Source organism: Bufo gargarizans, chromosome 2 (assembly GCF_014858855.1).
Source record: "Bufo gargarizans isolate SCDJY-AF-19 chromosome 2, ASM1485885v1, whole genome shotgun sequence".
NCBI lineage: Eukaryota > Metazoa > Chordata > Amphibia > Anura > Bufonidae > Bufo > Bufo gargarizans.
The window spans coordinates 53600275-53626553 of record NC_058081.1 but is presented as its reverse complement, the minus strand read 5'-3'; the positions used below and the strand labels follow the sequence as shown (position 1 = coordinate 53626553).

At 47.7% G+C, this 26279-nt stretch overlaps 1 protein-coding gene across 1 annotated transcript; it reads right to left on the bottom strand.

Annotated features, from left to right (window-relative positions):
* Positions 1 to 3116: 3116 nt before the first annotated feature.
* On the bottom strand, positions 3117 to 21002 carry BNIP3L (BCL2 interacting protein 3 like). Its single transcript, XM_044278925.1, has 6 exons — positions 20867 to 21002; positions 15180 to 15360; positions 13431 to 13497; positions 9113 to 9216; positions 7209 to 7358; positions 3117 to 4084 (listed from the first exon to the last, which is right to left on the bottom strand). Exons 1-6 carry the CDS (start codon positions 20904 to 20906, stop codon positions 4036 to 4038), a joined length of 591 nt encoding a protein of 196 aa, XP_044134860.1. The 5' UTR covers positions 20907 to 21002; the 3' UTR covers positions 3117 to 4035.
* Positions 21003 to 26279: the final 5277 nt, after the last annotated feature.

Here is a 26279-nt window from a genome sequence, read left to right as displayed (position 1 = left end):
CTAGTTGTGACGTCACTGGGCCAGCGGTAAACAGTGAGAAGGCCGCGTGCTGCTGGAGCGCCGCTGCCTTCTCAAACAGCTGATCGGCGTGGGTCCCGGGTGTCGGACCCCCACCGATCAGAAGCTGATGATCTATCCAGAGGATAAATCATCAGTTAAATGAAAGTGCAGAACCCCTTTAATTCTTCAGGTGTAAATATCTAGTACATGCTTTTGTTTTTTACACTGCTGTAGAATAAGGCTCCTCAAAGGGGTTCTCCGGGAATAATTTTAAATGGCCGCCAGAAAAATGTCCTAGAATTTTCGGACTGGTTGCCTCACTGCCTAGGGGGCGGAGCTTCACTGCACTGCTCTACAATAGACGTAATGATGTGATCCTGCCTATGTCATCATGGCTGAGCATCCTGACAGGAACGCTCACCAAGTGTGCAGTATATGCAAGTGCCAGAGCGTAGCGAGGCTCCTCCCCTTATTTCAAATCGTTCCTGGAGAACCCCTTTCATGATTGCTCTATAAAAGCATAAGGTTTACCAGCATAATTGTTCCCCGAGTTCTGCCTAGTTAGGACATCATACAGATAACCTCAGTTTAACGAGTTATCAAACTCCTAGGGGGCAGGACAAGTGAAGTGGGGTCTTTGGAAACATAAGGACAAAATGTACTCATCAAATCTGTCTAAACATTGGATTACTGGCACATCTGCCAACCCAGACATATGGGCATCAGGGCTGATACCCTCTACTGGAGATCAGCTAGTCTCCTATATTTGCTACATTGGCCACTAGTCTTCATTTGCATATATTACTGTATATTATAGGACCCTGATAACTGGCGGCATTACACAATCCTTGACATGAAAGTTTTAACGCTTGCACTGAAGAGTCCCTTGACTAACAGTAGCCAGCAGTATACTGTTAACATGCTTAATGTTAGTCCACCCTACGTTCCTTCACAAGGCCCCCCCCAGAGTACTCTCCACATCACAAGCCAGTCCTCCAGTTTTTCACATTTGGGGTCTTCATCTCGCATTCTCCTTCAAACAGTCTATTATTACTTTCCATACTGGCTTGTGATTGTGTATTATACAGCTACATGAAGATTGGGGGAAGGGGGGGTGGCCACACGGGATGGATGTCCTACAATTAAACGCTCCTCCGTATTTTCTACTCAATACTATTACAAATTCACATTTTGTATGTTAAAGACGAACAACAAAGACATAAACTTCAGGAGAAAGAGAGAAAATCACTATCTCGGCATCCAGGCCACAAAAGGTAAACACTGGTGACATTATGAGGGAGCATGAGTAGGACCTGACCATACTAATAGGGGGCAGAGTGTCATCCAGGTCCTAGGTCCTGGCTGATATCAGGGTTAGGAGGGGTGTTCAGTGTGATTAGTATATCTACATACAAATACAGCTATGTGTCAGTACACTGTGAGGTACAGAAGTATTTGAACACCCTGCGATTTTGCAAGTTCTCCCACTTAGAAATCATGGAGGGGTCTGAAATTCACATTGTAGGTGCATTCCCACTCTGAGAGACAGAATAAAAATAAAAAAAAAAAAAAAAAATCACATTGTATGATTTTGAAATAATTTATTTGTCTTGCACTGCTGAACATAAGTATTTGAACACCTGAGAAACAGCAAGAATTCTGGCTCTCAAAGACCTGTTACTGTGCCTTTAAAAAGTCCACCTCTACTCCACTCATAATCTAACTTAGTAGCACCTGTCTGAGCTTTTTAAAGACCCCTGTCCACCCCACAATCAGTCAGACTCCAACTACTACCATGGGCAAGACCAAAGAGCTGTCAAAAGACCAAAGAGCAGTCAAAAGCAATTGTTAGAAAATGGAAGAGGCTAAAGACGACTGTCAGTCTCCCTCGGACTGGGGCTCCATGCAAGATCTCACCTCGTGGGGTATCACTGATGATAAGAAAGGTGAGGAATCGGCCCAGAACTACAAGGGAGGAGCTGGTCAATAACATGAAGAGAGCTGGGACCATAGTTTCAAAGGTCACTGTCGGTAGAACACTGCACCGTCATGGTTTCAAATCATGCATTGCACGGAAGGCTCCCCTGCTCAAGTCATCACATGTCCAGGCCCGTCTGAAGTTTGCCAATGACCATCTGGATGATCCAGAGGAGGCATGGGAGAAATGCCTGTGGTCATGTGGTCAGATAAGACCAAAGTAGAACTTTTTTGCTCTAAACTTCACTCGTCGTATTTGGAGGAAAAAGAAGGATGAGTTGCATCCCAAGAACACCATCCCTACTGTGAAGCATGGGGGGGGGGGTGGTAACATCATGCTTTGGGGGTGCTTTTCTGCGAAGGGGACAGGACGACTGCACTGTATTAAGGAGAGGATGAATGGGGCCATTTATTGTGAGATTTTGAGCAACAACCTCCTTCCATCAGTCAGAGCATTGAAGATGGGTCATGGCTGGGTCTTCCAACATGACAACGACCCGAAGCACACAGCCAGGATAACCAAGGAGCGGCTCCGTAAGAAGCATATCCAGGTTCTGGAGTGGCCTAGCCAGTCTCCAGACCTAAATCCAATAGAACATCTTTGGAGGGAGCTGAAACTCTGTGTTGCTCAGCGACAGCCCCGAAACCTGACAGATCTAGAGGAGATCTGTGTGGAGGAGTCGGCCAAAATCCCTGCTGCAGTGTCTGCAAACCTGGTCAAGAACGGCAGGAAACGTCTGACCTCTGTAACTGCAAACAAAGGCTTCTGTACCAAATAGTAACACTGATTTTCTCAGTTGTTCAAATACTTATGTTCAGCAGTGCAAGACAAATACATTCTTTAAAAATCATACAATGTAAATTTTTTTATATTTTGTCTCTCAGAGTGGGAATGCACCTACAATGTGAATTTCAGATCCCTCCATGCCGGGGCGTAACTACCATAGCGGCAGACCATGCGACTGCTATGGGGCCCAGGGCAAGAGGGGGCCCAGTCTTAGTTGGGATTATCTCCTCTTCTACTGGAGGTGAAAACTTGGTCAGGACTTTACCCTCTAAAGGAACAACTTTGAGCAAATAAGGCAGTGGAAAAATGGCCCAAGGTGGTAGGGTTTAGGCAGAAACCCTTCTGTCCTGTGTGGGGGGCCTGGTTTAATCCTTGCTATGGGGCCCTTACTTCTCTATGTACGCCACTGCCTCCATGATTTCTAAGTGGGAGAACTTGCAAAATCGCAGGGTGTTCAAATACTCCTGTTCCTCACAGTATATATCCCAGAGGGCAGTGTGTCTAGTCTCCAGGGAGAGCCATGTATCTATGAGATGATCATCGGCACAATTCACACTTGGAATTGCTTCTACTTGATGCTTTCTCTATGAATTGGCAGGCTAATTATTTTCTTTTTTGAAATCACACAATCTAAAAAAAATAAAAAATAAATGAACGTTTCTTAGCCAAGCCTCAAGTCCCCACTTGTAATATTCTGTGGCAGTCCTGAGTAGGGATCAAGGCGATTCCAAAATTCCCCATTGGTAACATCATGCAATCCAAATAGAACGGTCGATAAGCCCCGAGGGCTTTGATGGGGCCAGATACGCGGTCATCTCTCTGATGGTGAAGGTGCTGTCACCGGAAGGCTACAGGGTGATCAAGTTAAACATCTGGGGCTCTTGTTATTTGCACTGGGGCCCATGGTAGACATGACCTGGTGGGTTTTTCATCGCTTGCAAGGGTTGTCCAGAAGGAGAACATTTCTGGTCTGAGCCAGACAGTGACCATATCAACATGGCTGGCTGCAGTCAGACACTTCCTCTCTGAGGGACTCTCAAATGGGAGGACCAGGAGATGAGCCGATTTCTTGTTGAGTTGGGTTCTTCACGTTAAGCTCGGTGCTCTGAACCTCCCCGAGGTTGCAAGAAAGGGCTCCCAGGTTTGTAAAGATGGGTGACGAGAAGGGGGTGCTTTAAGTCATGCTTAACATGGTGCAAAGTTCAAAATGCACAAATGTGACAGGAACACACCTTCAGGGGGTCGGGGGATCAATTCCAGATCATGCTCCATCAATAAGAACTGGTAGATGGGAGGGTCAATCTTTTCCCAATATAAATGCTGCAATGACAAAACAGATAACAGTGAGACGTGGACACTCAGCAAATTGTTTAAGTATTATATTTCCGTGCATATAGTATTCATATGGTCAACAAACTTTGCACAAGTCAATGGTACAAGTGAAAATAAAACTTTTTAATATATCTTAGAGGTAATGCCTCTTTCCCCACTTATCAGCTGCATCTAGTCAGAGGCAGAGACAATACAGATTTTCAGCTACACTGAGAGATCAGGTTACATGCAGGGCAGGACTGGCCCACCAAAATACCAGTGGACCCAAGCTCTGACAATAATGGACCCCTAATAAAACAGGTCCTGTATACACAGAGGATGGGCCCTCAATCATTTCCTCTGGTGGGCCTAAGAGACTTCAGTCCGATTCTGCTTCTATGGTGGGGGGAGATAGGGGAGCAAGAAGCTGCTGTACAAAAAGAGGCACAGACAGAGATGTTGCTTCTGGTTTTCTGTCTCGCCCCCATGCTTAATACACAGCTACACTGCTTATTATTTCTGTATAATGTCTTATATCACTGCTGCTGGTTCTGTGGGGGAGCAGGATCTCCTCTTCTGTGTGTGTGCTGTGTATAAGAGACATCATAACAGCTAGTCTCTACCTATTGGCTCAGGGAGAACAGACAACTACAGATGGAGCCCACAGAGGGGAAACTGCTAGTAAATGCTATATACAAGTCATATAATGGTCAGAAATAGTGCCAGTCCTCATGTACATACCTATGAAAGCCTATTCTTAAACCTTATCTGCAACAACAGGTGCACTTTAAAGGAAACTTTTAAGCAACTCTTTATAATTAAAGCATACACAAACTCACTGTCTAAATACTTTTCAAAAGTTAAACTTCTAATGCCCACACTAGGGGGGACATTATAGGGGTTAGATGACCCCTTTAACAATAAGAACAAAAAAAGCCTTGGTCAACGAGGGTGTGTGGATTCTCAGTGCAATAAAACAATGCAGGCCTTCCATTGGGAGCATATTAGCAGGTCTATATATAAACACATTGCACAGAAATGGAGATTTTCATGGATGCCATCTGCGTCAGGACACCTAATAGGGCGAGTACATAAAGTGCACAAACTTCATGTTATTTAAAAAAAAAAAACGTAAAAAAAAAACAAAAAACATGAAAATCATGTTGTACGTGCCTTCAGGCTACCACTAGGTGGCCTCAGAGAGCCTTCCAAAGTGATCAGTCAAGGCTTAAACACACACATTGCTGTCACATTTTTACCAAAATCGCTGAAACAAAAATGTTTTTTTTTAGGAAAAAGAAATAATGTGAAATGCGAACAACCACTTTAAAGAATTTTCCAGCTTCATATGAATGGAGCCGACTCATTGTGAGGCAGGATCCAGCTACTGGGGAGTCTTCAGGGAAATGCTTGTGGATGCGACAGGAGAGATACTCTGCAGGCAGTCCACACAACAAACCAGAATCATACTCTGTACCGAGGAGCAACAACTCTGAACCCTGCCGTCTACAGAGGTCTCTGAGCAGGCTACTGAATCCTGTTATTATGATCACAGATTCACTTTTAAAGGAACCTGTCAGCAAGCTGGTGCTAACCCCAGAGAGCAGCATGCTGTAGTGGCAGTGATGTGCAGTCTGTATGTAGGATAATGGAGTGGTTAATCCTGAGGAAGGAGTATCCATGTGGTCTCTCCTGCCCTCCAACTGGCAGGTTCCTCCTTATACACAGTGGTCTATGTGACCATCTGCTCGCCAGGGAGGACTTACATCACCAGGGATCATCTGATCACATACATCACTGATCATCAGGGATCACATTCATCACTAATCATCTGATCACATATATATCTGATTAGCGCTGCCGCTCAGATGATCAGTGATGTAAGAGAATCTAGTACTAGTCAGAAATATCACCACATGGGCACTAGTACTAGTCAGATACATCACTGAGACCATATGGGACTAGTACTAGTCAGATACATCACTGAGACCATATGGGACTAGTACTAGTCAGATACATCACTGAGACCATATGGGACTAGTACTAGTCAGATACATCACTGAGACCATATGGGACTAGTACTAGTCAGATACATCACGGAGACCATATGGGACTAGTACTAGTCAGATACATCACTGAGACCATATGGGACTAGTACTAGTCAGATACATCACGGACACCATATGGGACTAGTACTAGTCAGATACATCACTGAGACCATATGGGACTAGTACTAGTCAGATACATCACTGAGACCATATGGGACTAGTACTAGTCAGATACATCACTGAGACCATATGGGACTAGTACTAGTCAGATACATCACTGAGACCATATGGGACTAGTACTAGTCAGATACATCACGGACACCATATGGGACTAGTACTAGTCAGATACATCACGGACACCATATGGGACTAGTACTAGTCAGATACATCATGGGCACCATATGGGACTAGTACTAGTCAGATACATCACGGGCACCATATGGGACTAGTACTAGTCAGATACATCACTGAGACCATATGGGACTAGTACTAGTCAGATACATCACGGACACCATATGGGACTAGTACTAGTCAGATACATCACTGAGACCATATGGGACTAGTACTAGTCAGATACATCACTGAGACCATATGGGACTAGTACTAGTCAGATACATCACGGACACCATATGGGACTAGTACTAGTCAGATACATCACTGAGACCATATGGGACTAGTACTAGTCAGATACATCACGGACACCATATGGGACTAGTACTAGTCAGATACATCACGGACACCATATGGGACTAGTACTAGTCAGATACATCACTGGCACCATATGGGACTAGTACTAGTCAGATACATCACTGGCACCATATGGGACTAGTACTAGTCAGATACATCACTGGCACCATATGGGACTAGTACTAGTCAGATACATCACTGGCACCATATGGGACTAGTACTAGTCAGATACATCACTGGGGAGTTACGCCTGCAGATTTACTTTCCACGTGGCAGTGGTTATCTTCAGTGAACCACGTTACATCTTTGCACAGTTACCAGTAATCTCTATGGACTGGTGGTTGTCACAGTAGTAACATGCAGTAGTCAATTCACAATCAACAACCCTGGCGACTTACCCCAGCCCCAGGGCCAGGACATGGGAGATGAAAAGAGAGGGGATGAAAACTTTCAGGAATTCTGCCGAGAAAATGCCTCCTTTCTTCATGGCTCCCGTCTTCCTCATACTCAGAGACACAGACCTCTTGGGGTGTCGGAAATGAAATTCCCTGGCGAGACAACAAACAGCAGAGAATTATCACAGGGCATATACTAAAGGTGTCATTGGAGGACCTGAAAACTTGTTACAAGCGGATCTCACCCTGAAAGGGGTCAAACCGGAGTCGAAAATCTGCTGAAAGAATTGACTTGCTTTGAATTAAAAGTCTGGGTTTGGTTCACCGCTTCTCCATCGGTAAAGGGGGCGTCTCAGAATGACAACTTGTCACCTACCAATCACAAGAACAGGGGGTCCTGTGTCCTCCGTTTGAATGGAGCTAGCTGTACTCGGCCATCTTCAATAGTTGCATAGAGGTTGAATGGAACAGCATTGTGCCTGCTCCATTTAAATGGGGGGGCACAGAACCCCTACTACCCTCATCACTGGGGGAACCCATCGGTGTGACCCCCATTGATCGGACAGTTTTCATTCTGGGAATACCCCACTTTTCATGTCTTTAGACATGTCTACTTGTCTTCAGCCATGACAATTTTGGGGCATCCCATAATTCTGTGCTGCACCATTCCCCCGTCAATGGCGTGTGTCCCCACACAGTCTAAGGGCCCATTCAGACGGCCGTAGTGCTTTGTGGATACTGGCTGTGTACGTTCCGCAATTTGCGGACCGCACATGGCCGCAACCATAGTAGAAAATGCCTATTCTTATCAGTGGAACGGAACCACGGATGCGGACAGCATATGTTGCGGCCCTATTGAAACGAATGGGTTTCGCACCCATTCCGCAAACTTATTCGGTCGTCTGAATGATCCCTCACACTGTCAGCACTGACTGGACACCTACTTTTCAATGTATTCATATATTTCCAACAGGAATAATAAAGGAATAGCACAATTCAAAGTTCTATGTGAAAGATGCCCCAGAACTGCTATTTCAGGAGAGTTGACAGATCCCTTTAATCTTGCTCCAAAAACGGAAGCGTTTTTGTAGATCCATGATGGATCCGCAGAAAACGCTAGTGTAGCCTTACATTGTTTTCAATGTCAGATCCGTTTTATGACCTTGCAGCGGTTTTGTGTCCGTTCACAAAACGGAATGCTGCCGGAACGGAGGCCATCCTGATGCATTCAGAATGCATGAGGACCAAACGGAAACTATTCTTTCCGGTATTGAGATCCTCTGAAACGCAACAACGAGAGTGTGAAAGTAGCCTTAGATGTCTGCCATGGTACAGGCAAACAGCAGCATCCATCGCCCGCTATACACTGCACTTTTCTATCAATTTAGGCATCTCTGATGAGACTAAAGGGGCACTCTTACAACCTCAGTCAGGTAAATGGATATGTTCAGGAGCTTTCCCAATGTAGATTTAAAAAAAATGATATGTGAACATAGCCTTCAGGCCTCCCGCCGCGCAGTCCGGAGCCTCCAATGCTTCTAGGGGTGAATACTGAGGTACGGCCTGTATAGATTCCTATGGCTGCCATATTCTAACTCCATATTGCAGCCATGTGTCCAAGGCCAGAGGGTACATTCAGGTTCCTATGCATTTCCCACTTTTTTTTTTTTTTTTGCACAGAAGAAAAAGCGCCGCAATCCCTGCAGTTTCCAATAAAGAGTGCCTGGTTCTGCTCCTTTAGTGTCCTCCCGTGGAGCAGCTGTGGACACACTAGACATACTTCTTCCTACCACATGTGAAAGCTTTGCCGGTGTGCCGAGATCTGGCCAGGGAAAGGGGGGGAAATAATCACACAAATATGCTGACTATTTCCGCACGCTAGGGCGACACATGGCTGAGCAGCTTACTTTGGGGGGACATTTTCGGGTCTACTCGACCAGTCGGATACCCAGTCTGCGCTCTTCTTCAGAACTTCTTCTTCTTTCTCGGCCTCTCCGTCGTCTTCTTCAGACTGAAAGAAAGGCGCAGCTGCGGTAAGATAGCAGATCTACACAGAGTGATGGCAGTATTACTATTATTCTCTAGGGTGGGCCTATGAGAACTTACAGGAAGCTGAGACACAGGGAGCTGTTTGATGGGGTCTATAGGGACTTTCCCTATATCTGCCTGTGACGTGGAGGGAATACAGAGGTTACCAAATATTCCCTGCCCATCAGCTGCAGATTTGCAGAGAGATCAATGGCAGAAATTGGGGCCTTGGCTTATATTTTTTAACCCCTATAGAGCTCCATGATCACGGAGTTGCCTCCAAGTCACCGGCAGGAACTGCTAAAGCAGCTCTACAGTGTGAAGGCTCGGCAAACAGCTCCCCTATCTCAGCTTCCTGGGAGTTGCGAGTGGGATGGCGGTCTTAAAGGGCGTTTTCCACAAACGCCATAAGACAGAGGAGCCGACTGCTGGGACCCCCAGCGATCACTAGAACAGAGGCCCCCCGATTCCCAATTCTACACACACCTGACCACTGCTCTACTCTATGGGACAGCTGATAGAGCTCTGTACTCTGCAGTCCCATAGAAGTGAATGGAGCAGTGGTCACGCACATGCAGTACAGCTCCATTCTCATGATCGCTGGGGTCCCATCTGCTAAGCTTTGGATAAAGGATGTGTTATTTGCAGGAAAATCCCCTTTAAGAGGCCACCTACCTTCATTCCGGCCCCTCCATGCTGGAGGCACGCCAGCTACCCAGGACAGATGGCGAGATCTCAGGATAAAGGGATTATACTGGAATGTGTTCTTCATGGCAGGTGTACACAGCCCGACGTTACGGTCGATTATCGGGAACAAACTTTAATTCCAGATAATCTGCCCCTGTGAAGGCGCCGCGGATCACTGGATGAATGTGTGAAACGTTTCTTCATCAGGTTAAAAGCTCTTCGGTGCGGACGCCTCAACCATCATTTCTGGGCAGCAGACGGTGCGGTGTGAACAGGGATCTGCTGCCCAGAAACAATATACCTGTATGAGGATGACAGACAGCAGTCGCCATCGCTCGTCCTCATACAGTGGAAGCGATCGGTACACGTAAATGCAGCTCTTTCCTCCGCTGATGAGCAGGTCATTATCAGGAATGTGTCCTTCCTGATAATTGTCTGCTCGTCGGGCCGTGTAAACCCGCCATTAGAATTGCTAATGTGGTTCACCTACTTCATTCCCGTACATAACAGGCTGACAGCGGTTTCTGATGTAGGAGAAAGGCCGATATGGACACAGGGCATCTCCGTAGGGCACAGAGCGCCATTGCTAATTTTGAGGGGGGAAGGAATAACGTGTTGCCCCAATAGGGCCGATCCCATATACTAAAGGATACACGCCATAAGGAGCACGGAAGGTCGGGGGTTAGGGATTGTCACTGGACAGGTTCTTCTGCTCCATAAATACGCTCCGTCAGGGTTACTCAACGCTTGGATGCGCCCATTTAATCACCGGTCTTAATGACTGTGCAAGGTGTTTAATGTCATTCCTATGTAGAAATCCTTCATCGTATGAAGCACAGAGAGGACCCTCCCTCCTAGGAAAGTGACAAATCATCTTTACAGCCTCCTTAAAGAGGTTTTCCGGTAATTAAGATTCTTGTGCCCGCTGTCTGCCTCCTGAAATGGAAGATTTGTGCTTACCGGCTCCATGCCGCTCTGCCTCCATTCTCCGGTCACTGCGCGGGCATGGTGACCGAAAACGAGCTGCTTGTGGCCTCACATACACGTCACTGCTGAAGCGTTGCATGTGACCGTGCCCACGGACAACCAGATGTGAACAGCGCGGAGGACCGGAGCGGCATGGAGCATGAATCTTCTGTTTCAAGGGGCAGACTGCGGACACTTGCTGCTTAAAAATCATTATAACCAGAAAACCCCCGTTAAAAGCGGTTCCCTGTAATAAAAACGTATCCCCGATCTGCTGGGACCACCACCGTTCAGGAGCAGAGGTCAAGTATCTGCATCAGCCCCATAGACTTTAAATGGCGCAGCAGTGAATATGCTGAAGCACAAGGGGGGCATGGGGCTCATGCTTAGGGGAGGTCCTCCAGGACTGGCAAGTGACGTAACGGTAGAGACATCTGATGAGGCGCTTCTAACCGGTAAGAATATTTTATCAGATACAGAAATTCCGGTTAAACGACTAATTACATCCGTGAGCGGCAGGTCTGGAGTGAACTTTAAGAGGACCTATTTAGAGGACAATGTCCCATCTATTAAAGGGTTAATAAACACTAATAATATGGAACTGAAAGAACAATATCCTTTATACCAGGGACTGGCGACAAGTCCTGACGGGTGGCATCAGTTCTATCAGATCTGCGCAATACAGTTTATCCTGGGCCCATAGAGCCTGGTTTTGTGCCTGTGTGCGCCAACCTGCTACACAGAATCCACAGGTGGAATGATGATGTCATCGGTCCTGTCTGCACCATGCCGGAAGAGGCATGTGACCTGCCCCACACCACAGAAGGCGACATGGGACAAGAGTTAGGGTGTCAATACACCTTCAATGGCAGTCAGCTGACACCTAGTCCACCGCCCCAGATACACATACATGCTTGGTACCGAGCATGCACGTGTTCCCAGTGCCAAGAGAGGAAAAGCTGCTACCAGACAACACTGCTACTGGGGGGTACTTTTGGAGATCACTACTAATAGGGCACTCGGGGGAGAAAGATTACTATTAGTGGCACTATGAGGGGCTCATTTACTTATGGGGGCACTATTACTATGGGAGGAGACCCTGGCACAGTCCTTTTGGGGGCACTGTAGGGGGAAATTTATATTTGAGGGCACTCTGAGTGGCAAGGTTGTTTTTTGGAATCATTATTACTGTTCTGGCACTCATCTTGGCATTGCCACTTTCTGGAAGTACTGCTTGGGCACTGTTACTGTCAGGGACGCTGTATACTTGCCACATTGTTTTTCAGCAGACTTCATGGGCATTATTACGGTCACTGGCATTATCAGCTTGGCACAAATATTTCTCAGGACAGTGTGGAACTATTTTTGAGGGGACTATGTGTAGTTTTTTTCAGGGGGACTATCTGTATGGTGCTAATATTTCTGTAGTACATTATTCTGGGCACTGGTCAGCACAGTAATGGGGGGTAGCAGATGGATGGCACTGTTAAAGGGGTCCTCTCACTTCAGCAAATAACATATATCATGTAGAGAAAGTTAATACAAAGCACTTACTAATGTATTGTTATTACCCATATTGCCTCCTTTGCTGGCTGGAGTCATTTTTCCATCACATTATACACTGCTTGTTTCCATGGTTATGACCACCCTGCAATCCATTAGTGGTGGTCGTGCTTGCACTCCATCAAGAAAAGCACCAGCCTATGTGAGCTCTAATGGTCCTGGCCACCAGAGAGGCTGGTTTTTACCTATAGTGTGGATTGCAGGGTGGCCGTAACCATGGAAACAAGCAGTGAATAATGTATCCAGCCAGCAAAGGAGGCAATATGGACTATCACAATACATTAGCAACTGCCTTGTATTAACTTTCTCTACATAATAAATGCCATTTGCTGAAGTGGGACAACCCCTTTAAGCCACCAGGGTAGGTAGCTGATGTTGTACAGGCAATGAGGATAATGGAAAAGTGAGGAACCTTAGATGTCCGGACAGCGAGCTCTACAGAGACCACATGTGCCTGGAAGAAGTTGTCATGGTGGTATGGATAGACCGGAGAACATGAGGAAAGAGAACGTCTACAGTCCGAGAAAACGTCACCTGTGCTCTATTCTGCTGTATATTCAATAGCGATGAGTTTAGATTATGCAGTAATATCCAGGGACAGCGTCTTTTAAGACCCCTGTGACGCGACTGATTTTACACGACATTCCCCTAATGATCCTGGCACAACATGGTACCAAGTACATCTTAGAACCCTCAGTAGTAAAGCTCCACCTCTCTTTTAGACTGCTTAACCCCTGATATGAAGGCTAGCTTCCCAACTCAGAGGTACATGTCATGTCTCTATGGGGTGCTCGCCCTGTCCTCATGCAGTGGAGGGGAGAGCCCATATCAATGGCAGTAAAGAAGGGCAAGTACAGACGAGAACCTCAGATGCCCCCACAGGACTCTGTGTGTCCATATCCTGACAGTGACGAGGCGGCACATTGAGTCCTAGAAACAGACGCCGCTTCTCAGAGACCTAGGAGATGGAGGGATCAGTACCTGGAAGCTGTCTTTACTGGTGTGCATCTCCACATCAAAGGTTATCTGACCTTCTTCAGGCGAGGGGCTGCAGGAGGGGAAGAAAAACATAAGTCAGGAATGACATACTGCGAGAAGGGGGCATTAAGGGTACTAGAGGGAGATAAGGGAAGCTGGAGACGAAGCGGAGAAGAATACGGTGTAATATCAATGGTAGGAGGACATCAGAGGCTGAGGTTACACGTGAGAGGGAGCAGGTCTTCAGCAGAAAATTAATATGCGATTTTGTCAAGACTGGCCGACCATCTCCTATGTGTGGGGGCCTCCTGACTCTCCCCTAATGGCAGGTGATGGGGAAGAGAAGGATCGAGAGGTTGGATTTCAGCTCCATACATCGTCTAGTGGCCGTGCTTGGTATTGCACTGCGGCCTCTTCATACAGCTGATCGGTGGGGTTCTGTGAGTCAGACCTCACCAATCAGATATTGACGAGCTATCCTGAGGATAACCCCTTTAAAGCCGCTCAACAGGCCAACAAGCTTTACTTCCGCATCCAGTTTTCCTGTTTTTCAGCAGCACATCTCCATGTATGAGCAGGGATGTACTGCCGACAATACAGCAAGCTGTATGGAGATGAACGCTTTTACCACCTGTCGTCTGTCTGCATTACCATGACTGTTACATTTAAAGGGAACCTGTCATCACGACATACAGTGCAAGCCAAAGGCAGAATGTTAGAGCAGGAGGAGCTGAGCAGATCGATATGTAGTTTTATGGGAAAAGATTCAATAAATCTTGAAATGTATTCATCTAAATCTCTGCTCTTTCTGAGTTTAGGAGTCAAGGAGGCGGTCCTATCAGTGATTGACAGTCATCCCTCTGTGACATAGGCAGCCATCAGCCACCGATTAGAGACCTGCTCAGCTCCTTCTGCTCCAGAACATGCCGCCTGCATTGCATTTTGTGGTGATTGCTTGAATAATCCAACCTATCATAGGTTTACATAGGTTTAAGCCCCCCTAAGGGGGACATCACGTAAAAAACAAAACAAAAAACTCCAAATATTACCATTTTTTAAAATAACCTTTTCCAATATTAAAAAAAAAAATTATTCAGAAAAAAAATACATAAACATAATTCGTATCGCCACTTCTGAAAAATGTTAATAATTTTTTTATATATTATGTTATTTATCTGGCACGGTGAACAGTGCAAAAAAAATAAAAAATCCTCTTAAAAAAAATGGAATACAAAGTTGTATATAGTACAAAATCGTACCTATAAAAACTGGGGCTCAGACAGCAACAAAAAATAAAAACACAGTATCTTTGATGGGAGAATAAACAAAAGTAATGAGTGTCCAAACCAAAGCAATTTTTACAAAAAAATATAAATACTTGGTAACCCTGACATGGTACTGACCCACAGAATAAACTTTACTGCACAGTGTATGTAAAAAACATTTTTTTAAAATGGCAGAAAATATTTTTTGTTCCGTCACCGTACAAATTTTTTTTTTTACTATTTTGTAATATATTACGGTATGTTAAATAATAAAATACCATAAAAAGTTATCGAAAACAGCACAACGTGTGACAATGAAAAAGCAGCAAGAAATAAAAGTAAGAGCACAAATCGCTAAGAAGCATCCGGTCATAAAAAAAAAACTAAACACTCTGGTGGTTAAGTGGTTAACTGGCCACGAATCACTAGTGGACCCCAAGCAATCAAGGCGCCTGGAGGTGGGAGGCCAGGACGGAGGAGCACTCACCTCTCGCACTGCGAGCTACTCCGGGAACTGCTCTGTCCGGACTCGTGCTGGGCGTCCAGGAGGATCTTCTCCATGTCCCCGTTGTGGATGGAGGAGGATGAGGGCACATGCTCCAGACCTCCATTCCTGTTGCTGTCCAGGTTGTTCCCGTTGCTGTTCATTTGGATCTCCACCCAGGAACCTGTGAGGAGATATGGACTCGTCTGGTCAGCCAGGATGAGAGAGGCGAGCGTCTACCCTTATCACACGTAGCAGGCACCGGGCCGGAGCTCCAGATAAACCTCCTGAGCGGCTGCGCCCGAATTACGTGACACAGCAGCCCAGCAACACACAGTCCCTGCTGCTCTGACACGTCTAGAACATGCCCAGAGGCCGGCCTCACGTGTACCAGCTCCGCACAACGTCCTGACAGTAAATACCTCCTGCCGTCACCGTGCAGCATCCTTTAAACTTCCCAGCGCGTGACGTTACAGCTATGCCGGGTTTAACCCTTGCCGGGGCCACGTACCTGATGTAACAGCTGCATCATGGGATCACTATGCACAAAGCGCAGCGGCACAGAACGTTTCTGACTCAACACCTCAGAAATCCTAAAGTTGTCAGAGTCGGACAACGTGTACTACGACACAATCACGAGTCTAGGAAAGCTGGGTGGCTGCCCTAGTGAGAGGTCCTATAGCTTCCATGGGTGAACTATGGCGTGGCGGCACGTAACGCAGGAACCTGGGTCATGTCAACAGGCGTCGCGTTTCATCCGCGGATTGGATCGTTCATATGGCAGCCTCGAAAGCAAAATAATAATATTTAAGTCCCAAATTCACGCATCGGTTAATAAAGTTGTATATAGAGAGAAAAAAACATGGCTGCTTTCTTCCAAACAGCGCCACACCCGTCCGTAGGCTGTACCCGGTACTGCAGCTCAGCTCCACAGTCACTTCTGAGACATCTATAGCCGCCTCTGTGGATCTCACCACAAATCTGAGGTGATTTTGCTGCGGATTCATGGAGGATTACACCCCCATACAGTGAAAATCTGCTCCATTTCCGCAAAAAACGCGACAAAATGCTGCGCATGAATCAAGCCACACAGCAAAACCGCCACTGTTGCTCGCAGCAACCGGTCAGTACAATGAAAGCAGTGCTGTGATTGGTTGTCATGCGCACCAAGGCCCTTCACATGAGATTTAGGGCTCATTCAGACGGCCGTATGCTGTCCGGAAAAATGTGGATCCGATTTTTTGCGGACAGCTCAGCATGTCCAGAAAAAAACGGATTGCATTCAGTTTTTTTGCTGAACCATAGACATCAATGGGGCCATGTCCTTATTTTCACTGACAAGAATAGTACACGTTTCATTTGTTTTGCTGAGCCATGAAATGGAAGAAAAGGGCTCCATAGAAGTGAATAGGTCAGCATCTAATCGGCAAAAAAACGGATTCACAAAAATACTGCTGTCTGAATGAGCCCTTGTGAAGGGAAACTGTCTTGGTTGCCCGAAGCAGCCAATCACAGCTCAGCTCTCATTTCTTATACTGCTCTGGAAACATGAAAGCAGCCCGGTGATTGGCTGCCATGTCCAGCAAGGTACTTCAAAAGTAAAACTGTCTTTGTTGCCCATAGCAACCAATCACATCGCAGCTTTCATTTCTTATAGTGCTTTGGAAAAATGAAAGCAGCGCTGTGATTGGTTGCTATGGGTAAGACAGCTCTTTTAGACAGATTTCATTATTGGATGTCTCTGCCCCGCTCTAATTTTGCACACAGGATTTATGGGGTAACTGTGGGTGAAATATGGCATAGCAGCACGTAACGCTGGTGCCATGTTTCATCCATCAGTATGAACTCTCATATAGCCGCCACAAAAGCAAAATAATAATGTTTTAGTCCCAACTTCACGCATTGGTTAAATGGCTGCTTTCCTCCAAACAGCGCCACACTTGTGCATAGGCTGTACCCGGTACTGCAGCGCAGCCCCACAGTCAGGTTCAGGGGCTAATTCCATAGGCGTCTATTGAGCTGATGCATATGTTCAGCGGGTATATCTTTAAGTGATGTACTGAAAAGCGTCGCCAAAACTACCGTCCTATGTGACGGAGCGGTACAATAGTATATATGTATCCTGACCCACCAGACAGGCGCTGGGTGGACCTGACAACCATTCCTCCCCCCCAGTCTCCACATAATCCGTCCTGCTTTCCTCTGTAAATCTCTGTCCTGAAATACTCCCAGACAGCCAGAGATGGAGGAGGGGGCGAGGGCGGCCGGCGGAGACCTCGGGGTGTGGGCAGAGCGACACACGGCTCCTACAATGTGCAGTTCTGCACGCACGCTGGCATCTCTGCCACATTCGCCCCGGAGATCCCACTAATCCTCTCAGTACGGTCAGACGCTATTTATACGCCGCTCGGCACAAAGGATCTTCAGGAGAGACGCAGGTTAATGGCTGCCAGACACAATGGAGTGACCGGCCCCATTAACATCAAAGGCAGCGGCAGACCACGGCCCCCCCGCTGCACCTGGATGACTACACTGCATCCAGGCGTATGACAGGATTTCTAACTCCACCTATATATAATACCTGCTACAGGTGCCCTGTGCAGGAGAAGGACCGGGGACTCAAGCAAAGGCCTCATGCACACAACTGTTTTTCGGGTCCGCATCCGAGCCGCAGTTTTTGTGGCTCGGGTGCGGACCCATTCACTTCAATGGGGCCGCAAAAGATGCGGACACCGTTCCATGGCCCCGCAAAAAATATATAGCATGTCCTATTCTTGTCCGTTTTGCAGACAAGAATAGGCATTTCTAAAATGGGCCGTCCGTTTCGCAAACTGCGGAAGGCACACATGCGGCTTCAGTTTTTTTGCGTATACGCGGTTTGTGGACCGTTAAAAAACTGAATGGTCGTGTGCATGTAGCCAAAGTCTCAGCTGTGGGAAGTTTAAGGCTGGGTTCACACCTGAGCGTTTTACAGCGCGGTAAAACGCTCAACAAGGAGAAACCAATGCTTCCCTATCGGCATGGTTCTCACCTGGGTGTTTTACAGCGCGTACGATCGCGCTGTAAAACGCCCGACGCCCCAAGAAGTACATGAGCTTCTTTGGGGCGTCTTGTCGCGCGTTCCCGTACATAGACTTTCGGGAACGCGCGACAATGGGCGTTCGCTTGTCACTGTATGCGCGATTGTAAACGCCGGTACAATCACGCATACAGAGCAGGGCTAGGTCTACACGACGACAATAAGTCGTGCGACAGATAGGGCACAACTACACTGCAACATTTGTCGCACGACAATTTTTACAATGATAGTCTATGGTGTCGCAGAAAAATCCATCTCGAATGGATTTTTTGTGACTGTCGCGTCGCAGCATGTTGCAGTGCGACACCATAGACTAGTATTATAAAAATTGTTGCGCAACATTGGTGCGACAAATGTCGCCGTATAGACCTAGCCTAAGGTCTTATGGACAAAAATGATTTCTGACAACAAGCAGAGATCTTAAAATGGTGAGATATTAACACACAAAGGGGACGATTTTTCACAAGATTTCTTTTACTTTACCGAGGCGGAAATTAGGCCGGATGTCATAAATGCGCCATAGTTTAAGAAGGCCAGATGCGAGTGACCACTGTGGATATCATGTCTGTAAAGCCCTAGTCACATGACCGCATCCATTTTACGGACCGCAAACCGCTTCTGAAGGGCTTCCTAGTCCCTCAGCCGTGCGGCAAAAGATGGGGCATGTCCTATCTTTGGACGCACGGTGCCCGTGTTTTATGGATCCGACGGCCCTCACACAGTCATGTGAATGGGACCAACAGGTGGATTTACACTGACCAATAATCAGGCAGATAAATGGGGACGAACGGTCCTGCCAACACTCGTTCCCGACAGTCCGCCCGTCTGAATGTGCCGCCACACGATAAACGAGAGAAGCATTCATTCATCGGGTGATCCCGTCATTCGTGCAGGCACATCAATCATCGCTTCTGGGCAGTAGATCGTGTGGTCTAAACCATGATTCTGTATGCAACAGCGATCCCTCGTCCTCATACTGTGGAGGTGATCTTCTGATCTCCTCCACTGAATGAGCACTGGAGGAGGATCTACCGTCCAACCTCCTATTATCACAAAGCCTCGCTACACCAAGAAGCCCCAGGACAACAAGACACCCTAGAACAGGGATGGCTAACCTCTGGCACTTCAGCTGTGGTGAAACTACAACTCCCAGCATGCTCCATTCATTTCTATGAAGTTCTGAGAACAGCCAAGCAAGTATACAGCTTGGGAGTTGTAGTTTTAACACAGCTGGAGTGCCGGAGGTTAGCCATCACAGCCCTAGAACAACTCAACCAAACCTGACCGGCCCGCCAAACAGCCCAGCCTGACCGGCCCGCCAATCAGCCCAGCCCGCCAACCAGCCCAGCCCGCCAACCAGCCCAGCCTGACCAAGGGGGAAATTCAGAGGACGATACACAAGAGCAAATATCTCAGCGTCTGGAGGAACTACATAAGAACATCCCAGAAGCTGAAGGTGTACCAGAGCCTGCAGTGGGAGTACAAACTGGCCCCATGTCTGGAGAAACTCCCCAACAATAAAGACCAACAGCCGGTACAGACTGAGGGCCACAGCCTGCTCATCGAATCCGGGCAGCACCGACAGAACAGTGCCCGCAGTGTGACCAGGAGATGGTGGAGGATGAGGCCCACTTCCTGCTGCGGTGCCCCAAATACTCAGCAGTGAGGGACGCTTACTTCAGGAGACTGACTGATCTCTGCTCAGACTTCACCTCCATGGAGGAGGAGGAGGAGGAGGAGGAAGGAAGGAAGGAAGGAAGATGCTCCACACTGGGGCTTGGTTCATGAAACAGTAACACCTGATTACCAACCGATTCATACGTTTCCATAGACTGAGAGGAGCCCGATATGCCATGGACTCCTATACCCCCACCCTGGATCTGTCCCCATCCCTACCCAATTATTCCCCACTTGCTTTGGCAACGCTATTATGTGTTTAGTCCTGCCAATAAAGCTTATTTAAGATAGATAATAGACTCCTCCCCCACACATGACACAACCAGTGGTCACGTGATGTCATCACTTCTGATGTGATCACACATTCATCACATTGTGTCTTCATGATGATCTCTGAGCACTGACCAGTCACATTACCCACATTCACCACAGTGAGGCGCTGCAGGTGACAGGCAGGTATCACACATGGAGGGCCTGAGGCTGCTCGTGGCCACATAAACCTGTGGCCCGGCCAACTGTTGTGGTGCCTAATGGGAGTTGTAGTAGCACAATAACAGGAGGGCCACAGTGTAAAGAGCAGAGATAAACACTACGGGATCAGTGGGGAGGGGAGGTCATGTGACGGGAGGACTACAAGACCCAGGAACACCAGCCCAGACACGACAATAACAACACTGTGTACATCCTCCTCATGGCCCCGCCCAGTCAAGCCCGCCCCTGCTTCCCCATTGGCCAAACTCGATCATTCTGTCCCTTAAACCCCGCCCATACACCCCGTGCTCGGCCCTGATTGGCTACTCCTTGTGTTTGTCTGGCTGCCTTGTCCCCCGTCTCTATCTCGCAGACGCTGAGCGGGGACTGAACGTCTATTTCCGCCTCCTCCCTCCGGACTGGACACCGCGGCTGGCTACCGGGGAGACCGGGGCGCACTCACCGTGCAACGCGGGCTCCTCCCCGTTGTTGTTGTCCGACATGACGGCGGCAGCAGCTTCTGTCCGTTAGGGTAGAAGGCGCCGCACTGCGTAGCCACGCCCCGTCTGACGTCACCCCGCAGCATCACCTGAGGATTGGGGCGGGGTCGAGCGGTCAGATGATTCTCAGAACTAGTTTAACTCTTTGATGGCTATAAAGTTACGTGGCAGCAGCGCGGGGAGGGGAAGCGGTCTAGTGTGTTGCGTTTAGGGTGCGGTTTTGCAGCGATCTTCGAAGACATAGGAAAGGATTTTAGCATACATACATGTGCATTATGCCCTATGTGTTTGATTTATTACATGCGGCATTTGTTGCATCTGCTGCGAGCAATTCACATTCATCTGAATATATACTGGATTAGGGCTCATGCACACGACCGTATGTATTTTGCGGTCCACAAAAAACGGATCCGCCAAAAATACAGATGACATCCGCGTGCATTCCGTATTGTGCAGAACGCAACATCTGGCCCCTAATAGAACTGTATTATACTTGTCCGTTATGCGGACAATAATAGGACATGTTCTATTTTTTTTGCGGAACGGAAATACGGACACGGAATGCACACGAGTACCTTCCGTTTTTTTTGCGGACCCAGGGAAATTAATGGTTCTTTATGTGGTCCGCAAAAAAAACCATAATGGAAACGTAATGAAAATACGTTCGCATGCAAGAGGCCTTAGGGCTCGTTCACACGAACGTATTTTCTTTCCGTGTCCGTTCTGTCTTTTCTGCGGACCGAATGCAGAACCATTAATTTCCCTGGGTCCGCAAAAAAAAACGGAAGGTACTCCGTGTGCATTCTGTGTCCTATTATTTTCCGCATTACGTACAAGGATAGGACTGTTCTATTAGGGGCCGGCTGTTCCGTTCCGCCAAAATACAGAATGCACACAGACGTCATCCGTATTTTTTGCGGACCGCAAAATACATACGGTCGTGTGCATGAGCCCTTATCAGAATCTACGGTATTTTGCTGTGATTTTTGTAAAAAAATAAATAAAAATACTTTAAATCGGCGGTTGTAAGCCCCTGTTCACATGGATTCCGCACCAAAAAGACCGCCGCGACGGCGCAGTGTCCGGACGGATGCAGGTGGAATTCGTGTTGCTCCATTCAACGGGGCAGGAATTCAAACTGAAAAGCTGCAGCAAAAAAACGCAGTGTGAATGGAGCCGTACAAGAATCAATGAAAAAAAATAAAAAAAATACCTCACATTTTAAAAGTCTCTTTGTTGCCGTAGCAACCAGAGTAAACCTTTCAACCTAAAAGGAGTGTTCCTCTCTTAGGCCCTGTTCAGACAGAGGGGGAGAGTTATAAAAACTGGTGTGAAGGAAAACGGCCCTCGTTGCCCATAGCAACCATTCAGCTTAATCCTTCCATGCGCTCGCCATCACCTCCGTTCATCCTCAGGCAATCATGGAGTAACCCTTTAAGCTCACTTGCCATTGTTCTGGAAAGCAGCGCCCGGTGTAGGTTTAGGCCTCTTTCACACGAGCAAGTTTTCCATCTGAATGTGCCCTGCGCGTTCTGACCCCGGCCGTGATCGGAGAGGGACAGGCGCCAGCTGGACCGGACCCACTGACTGCTGGGAATAACAGAGGAACGGCCTGAGAAGAGAGGCTCCAGAATTGTTATTACACGGGGCCCGCAGCGTATTACGCCCCTCCTAGGAAAGTCTGACACCACTAAAAACCTAAAAATCGTGGCTGGACGGCAGTTAACCCCCCATTTTCCACTTTCGAGGAGCTGTTTGGGGCATTTGACACGTCATAGTGCAGCTCAGATGGGCGGGGGTCCGACAGACAACGACGCAGCCTCCTCACAGCGCCGTCCATTGCATAGTGGCAGTGCTTGGTATTGCAGCCTAGCCCCATTCACTTGAAGGTGACCTCACTGCAAACAGCTACTCGTCGGGGGTCCCAGGAGTACAGACCACCTACGGCAGGGTATCGCCCCTCCTGAAGGCGCCCAGCCCTGTATGGAGGCTTACCGGAAGTGCCCTATGGAAAAATAATCTCTCTCAAGTACAGAGGACCAGCTCGCCAGCGCCATCTTGTGGAAGCGGCTCCCTATGAGTCAAAATCCGAATTTTAAACAAGTCTTGGGATAAGATTTGTTAAAAGATGGGATTTTGAATCATAGGGAGCCACTTCCACAAGATGGCGCTGGCGAGCCGGTCCGCTTCCCGTGGGAGATACTTCTTTGCCTAAGAATAGACCATAAATATTTGATAGGTGGAGGTCCGACCCATCAGAAGGAATTCAAGTGTCCATCTACACCGGAGACCCTATGTACAAATCCTATACAGGGTAAACATCCCGATCCTATACTAGTGCGGGACGCGGGGAGTACATTACATGTGCTGAACTAAGGACCCCCATAACACATGACACAAGAAGAACGCCCCCTAAGGGCTAGTCGTGGCACTGCTGCACTGATGTCACCAAGAACCACAGAGACGCCGTGTCCTGGATCATCCACGGCTCAGCACATCTAATCTCTAAGACCGTAACGAGGACGCCCATTACCTAATTGGACTGTAAGCTGATTGGGGGGTGCGGGGGCCACCGTGGTAAGGAGCGGTCTGTAGAGAAGAGGAATAGATCAGACGGCTTTCGAAGGGGTTCTCCCTCCTAGACATCGATCAGCTGCCGCATCCATCTCCAACTAGAAGAAATGATGGAAATGTCTACAGTCGGAACACTCCCTTTGGTTAAAGGGGTCGGTTAAATGCACGATCACTGGGGGTCCTGTCCGAGGACACCCCACCGTCCTGTGGCATAGGTGCAGTAGTGCACCAGCATCACTTTGGTGGTCCCGCCAGGTAGCTGACAGTGAATGGAGCGGTGGTCACCCGGTGGGATCGCCGTTGTCATGATTGGAGAGCGTGTGGGCAGTCGATCCCCCACTCATCATACTGTCACAACCTGTGTCCTTAATTGGAATGCCCCTTTAAGGCCTCTTTTTTCAGTTCCGTTTTGCGGAACCATTCATTTCAATAGTTCCGCCTCCCCCCCCAAAAAAACGGAATGTACTCCATTTCCATATTTCCGTTCCGCTGAAAGATAGAACTTGTCCTATTGTCCGCAAATAACGATCCGTGGCTCCATTCAAGTCACTGGTTCTTAAAAAAAAAACGGAATGCATATGGAATGCATCCGTATGTCTTCCGTATCCGTTCCGTTTTTGTGGAACCATCTATTAAAAATGAGATGCCCAGCCCAATTTTTTCTATGTACTCGCTGTTTAAACTAGGGATCGACCGATATTGATTTTTTAGGGCCGATACCGATAATTTGTGAACTTTCAGGCCGATAGCCGATAATTTATACCGATATTCTGGGAATTTTTATTTTTGAAAAAAAATAAAAATTCCCACCAATCTGCTGAAAATTTATGTTTATTGTTAATGTGTATTTTTTTTGGAAATCTTTCTTTTTCATTTATACTTAATATTTTGGTGTTTTATTTTTATTTTTGTAACTTTTTGCCCCCTTAGGGACTAGAACCCTTGTCCTATTCACCCTGATAGAGATCTATCAGGGTGAATAGGATCTCACACTGTCCCTGCTGCTCTGTGCTTTGTGCACACAGCAGCATGGAGCTTACCATGGCATCCAGGGCTTCAATAGCGTCCTGGCTGCCATGGTAACCGATCGAAGCCCCAGCATTACACTGCTGGGGCTCCGATCGGAGGAGGGGGGGGGGGGGTGGGCGCACTGCGCCACCAATGTTCTTAATACTGGGGTGGGGGGGTGCACTGCGCCACCAATGCTTAATACTGGGGGGGCTTGGGGGGGAGGCGCACTGCGCCACCAATGCTTAATACTGGGGGGGAGGGGGGGCGCACTGCGCCACCAATGTCTAATACTGGGGTTGGGGGGGTGGACTGCACCACCAATGTCTAATACTGGGCTTGGTGGGGGCGCACTGCGCCACCAATGAAGCTTATTCTCTCATTTATTCATATACAGGAGGCGGGAGCTGGCTGCAGGATCACATAGCCGGCTCCCGACCTCTATGAGCGGTAGATGCGATCCGCGGCACCTGAGGGGTTAACTACCGCAGATCGCAGCTACAGCTCATAGAGGCCGGAGCCGGCTATGTGATCCTGCAGCTCCCGCCTCCTGTCTATGAATTAATGTGAGATTAAGCTTCATTGGTGGCGCAGTGGCCACAGCCCCTCCCCTTCTCTTGTCCTCTGTCCTCCCATTGGCTGCAGCAGCAGCACAGGGGGAGGGAGACACGGAGAGCGCTGACAGCAGCTATCGGAATATCGGCAAAATAAACTTTTAAAAACAGTTTAAAACCGACCGCAAAACCATACGGTCGTGTGCAAGAGGCCTGAAGAGGTTGTCTCATTGATGGCATATCGCTAAGATATGGGCCCCTGAAGTGGAGAGGACTCCGCGGAACAGACATACGGAGGCGGACGGCACACGGTGTACTGTCCCCATCTTTTGAGGCCCATTGAAATGAACAGGTCCACATGCGATCTGCAAAAAGTGCGGATTGGGACCGAAAGTACGTATTTTCTTGCCATGCCCGTTCCTTTTTTTGGGGGGATTCGTATGCGGAAGCATTAATTTCCACGGGTCCGCAAAAAAACCAAAAGTCACTTCGTGTGCAGCCCGTTTCCATATGTCCATTCTAGAGTTGTTGCGATACCAATTTTTTGATTCGGTTTCGATACCATGAAAAAGTATTGCGATACTCGATACCATTCGATACCACGCGAAAAAAATAAACAAAAAAAGCCACGTGCATTCCTCATTTTTAAAAATGGCGAATCGCGCAGTTTTTATTTTATTTTTTCTGTTCCGGCATTCACCACCTAGATTTTTTTTTATATATTTTAATAGTTTGGACTTTTCTGACGTGGCGATGTAATATGTTTATTATTTAAATATTTTATATGTGAAATTGGGAAAAGGGGGTGATTTATACTTCATATTTTAGTGTTTTTTGTTTGTTTTTTTTACACTTTTTATTTAATGACTATTTTCCCCTTAGGGGCTAGAACCTGGGATCTTTCATCCCTTTTCCTATTCAGCCTGATAGATCTCTATTAGGGTGAATAGGACTCCACACTGTCCCTGCTGCTCTGTGCACACAGCATCAGGGATGTTACCATGGCAACCAGGGCTTCTGTAGCGTCCTGGCTGCCATGGTAACCGATCGGAGCCCCAGGCTTACACAGCTGGGGCTCCGATCAGAAGCTGCCACTGCACCACCAATGAGGGGGGGGGGGGGGAAGAGGTCCCTGTGGCCACTGCCACCAATGATTTTAATACTGGGGGGTTGAGAGGGGCCGGCACACTGTGCCACCAATGATTTTAATGGGATGGGTGGGTTGAGGGGGGGGGGGGGC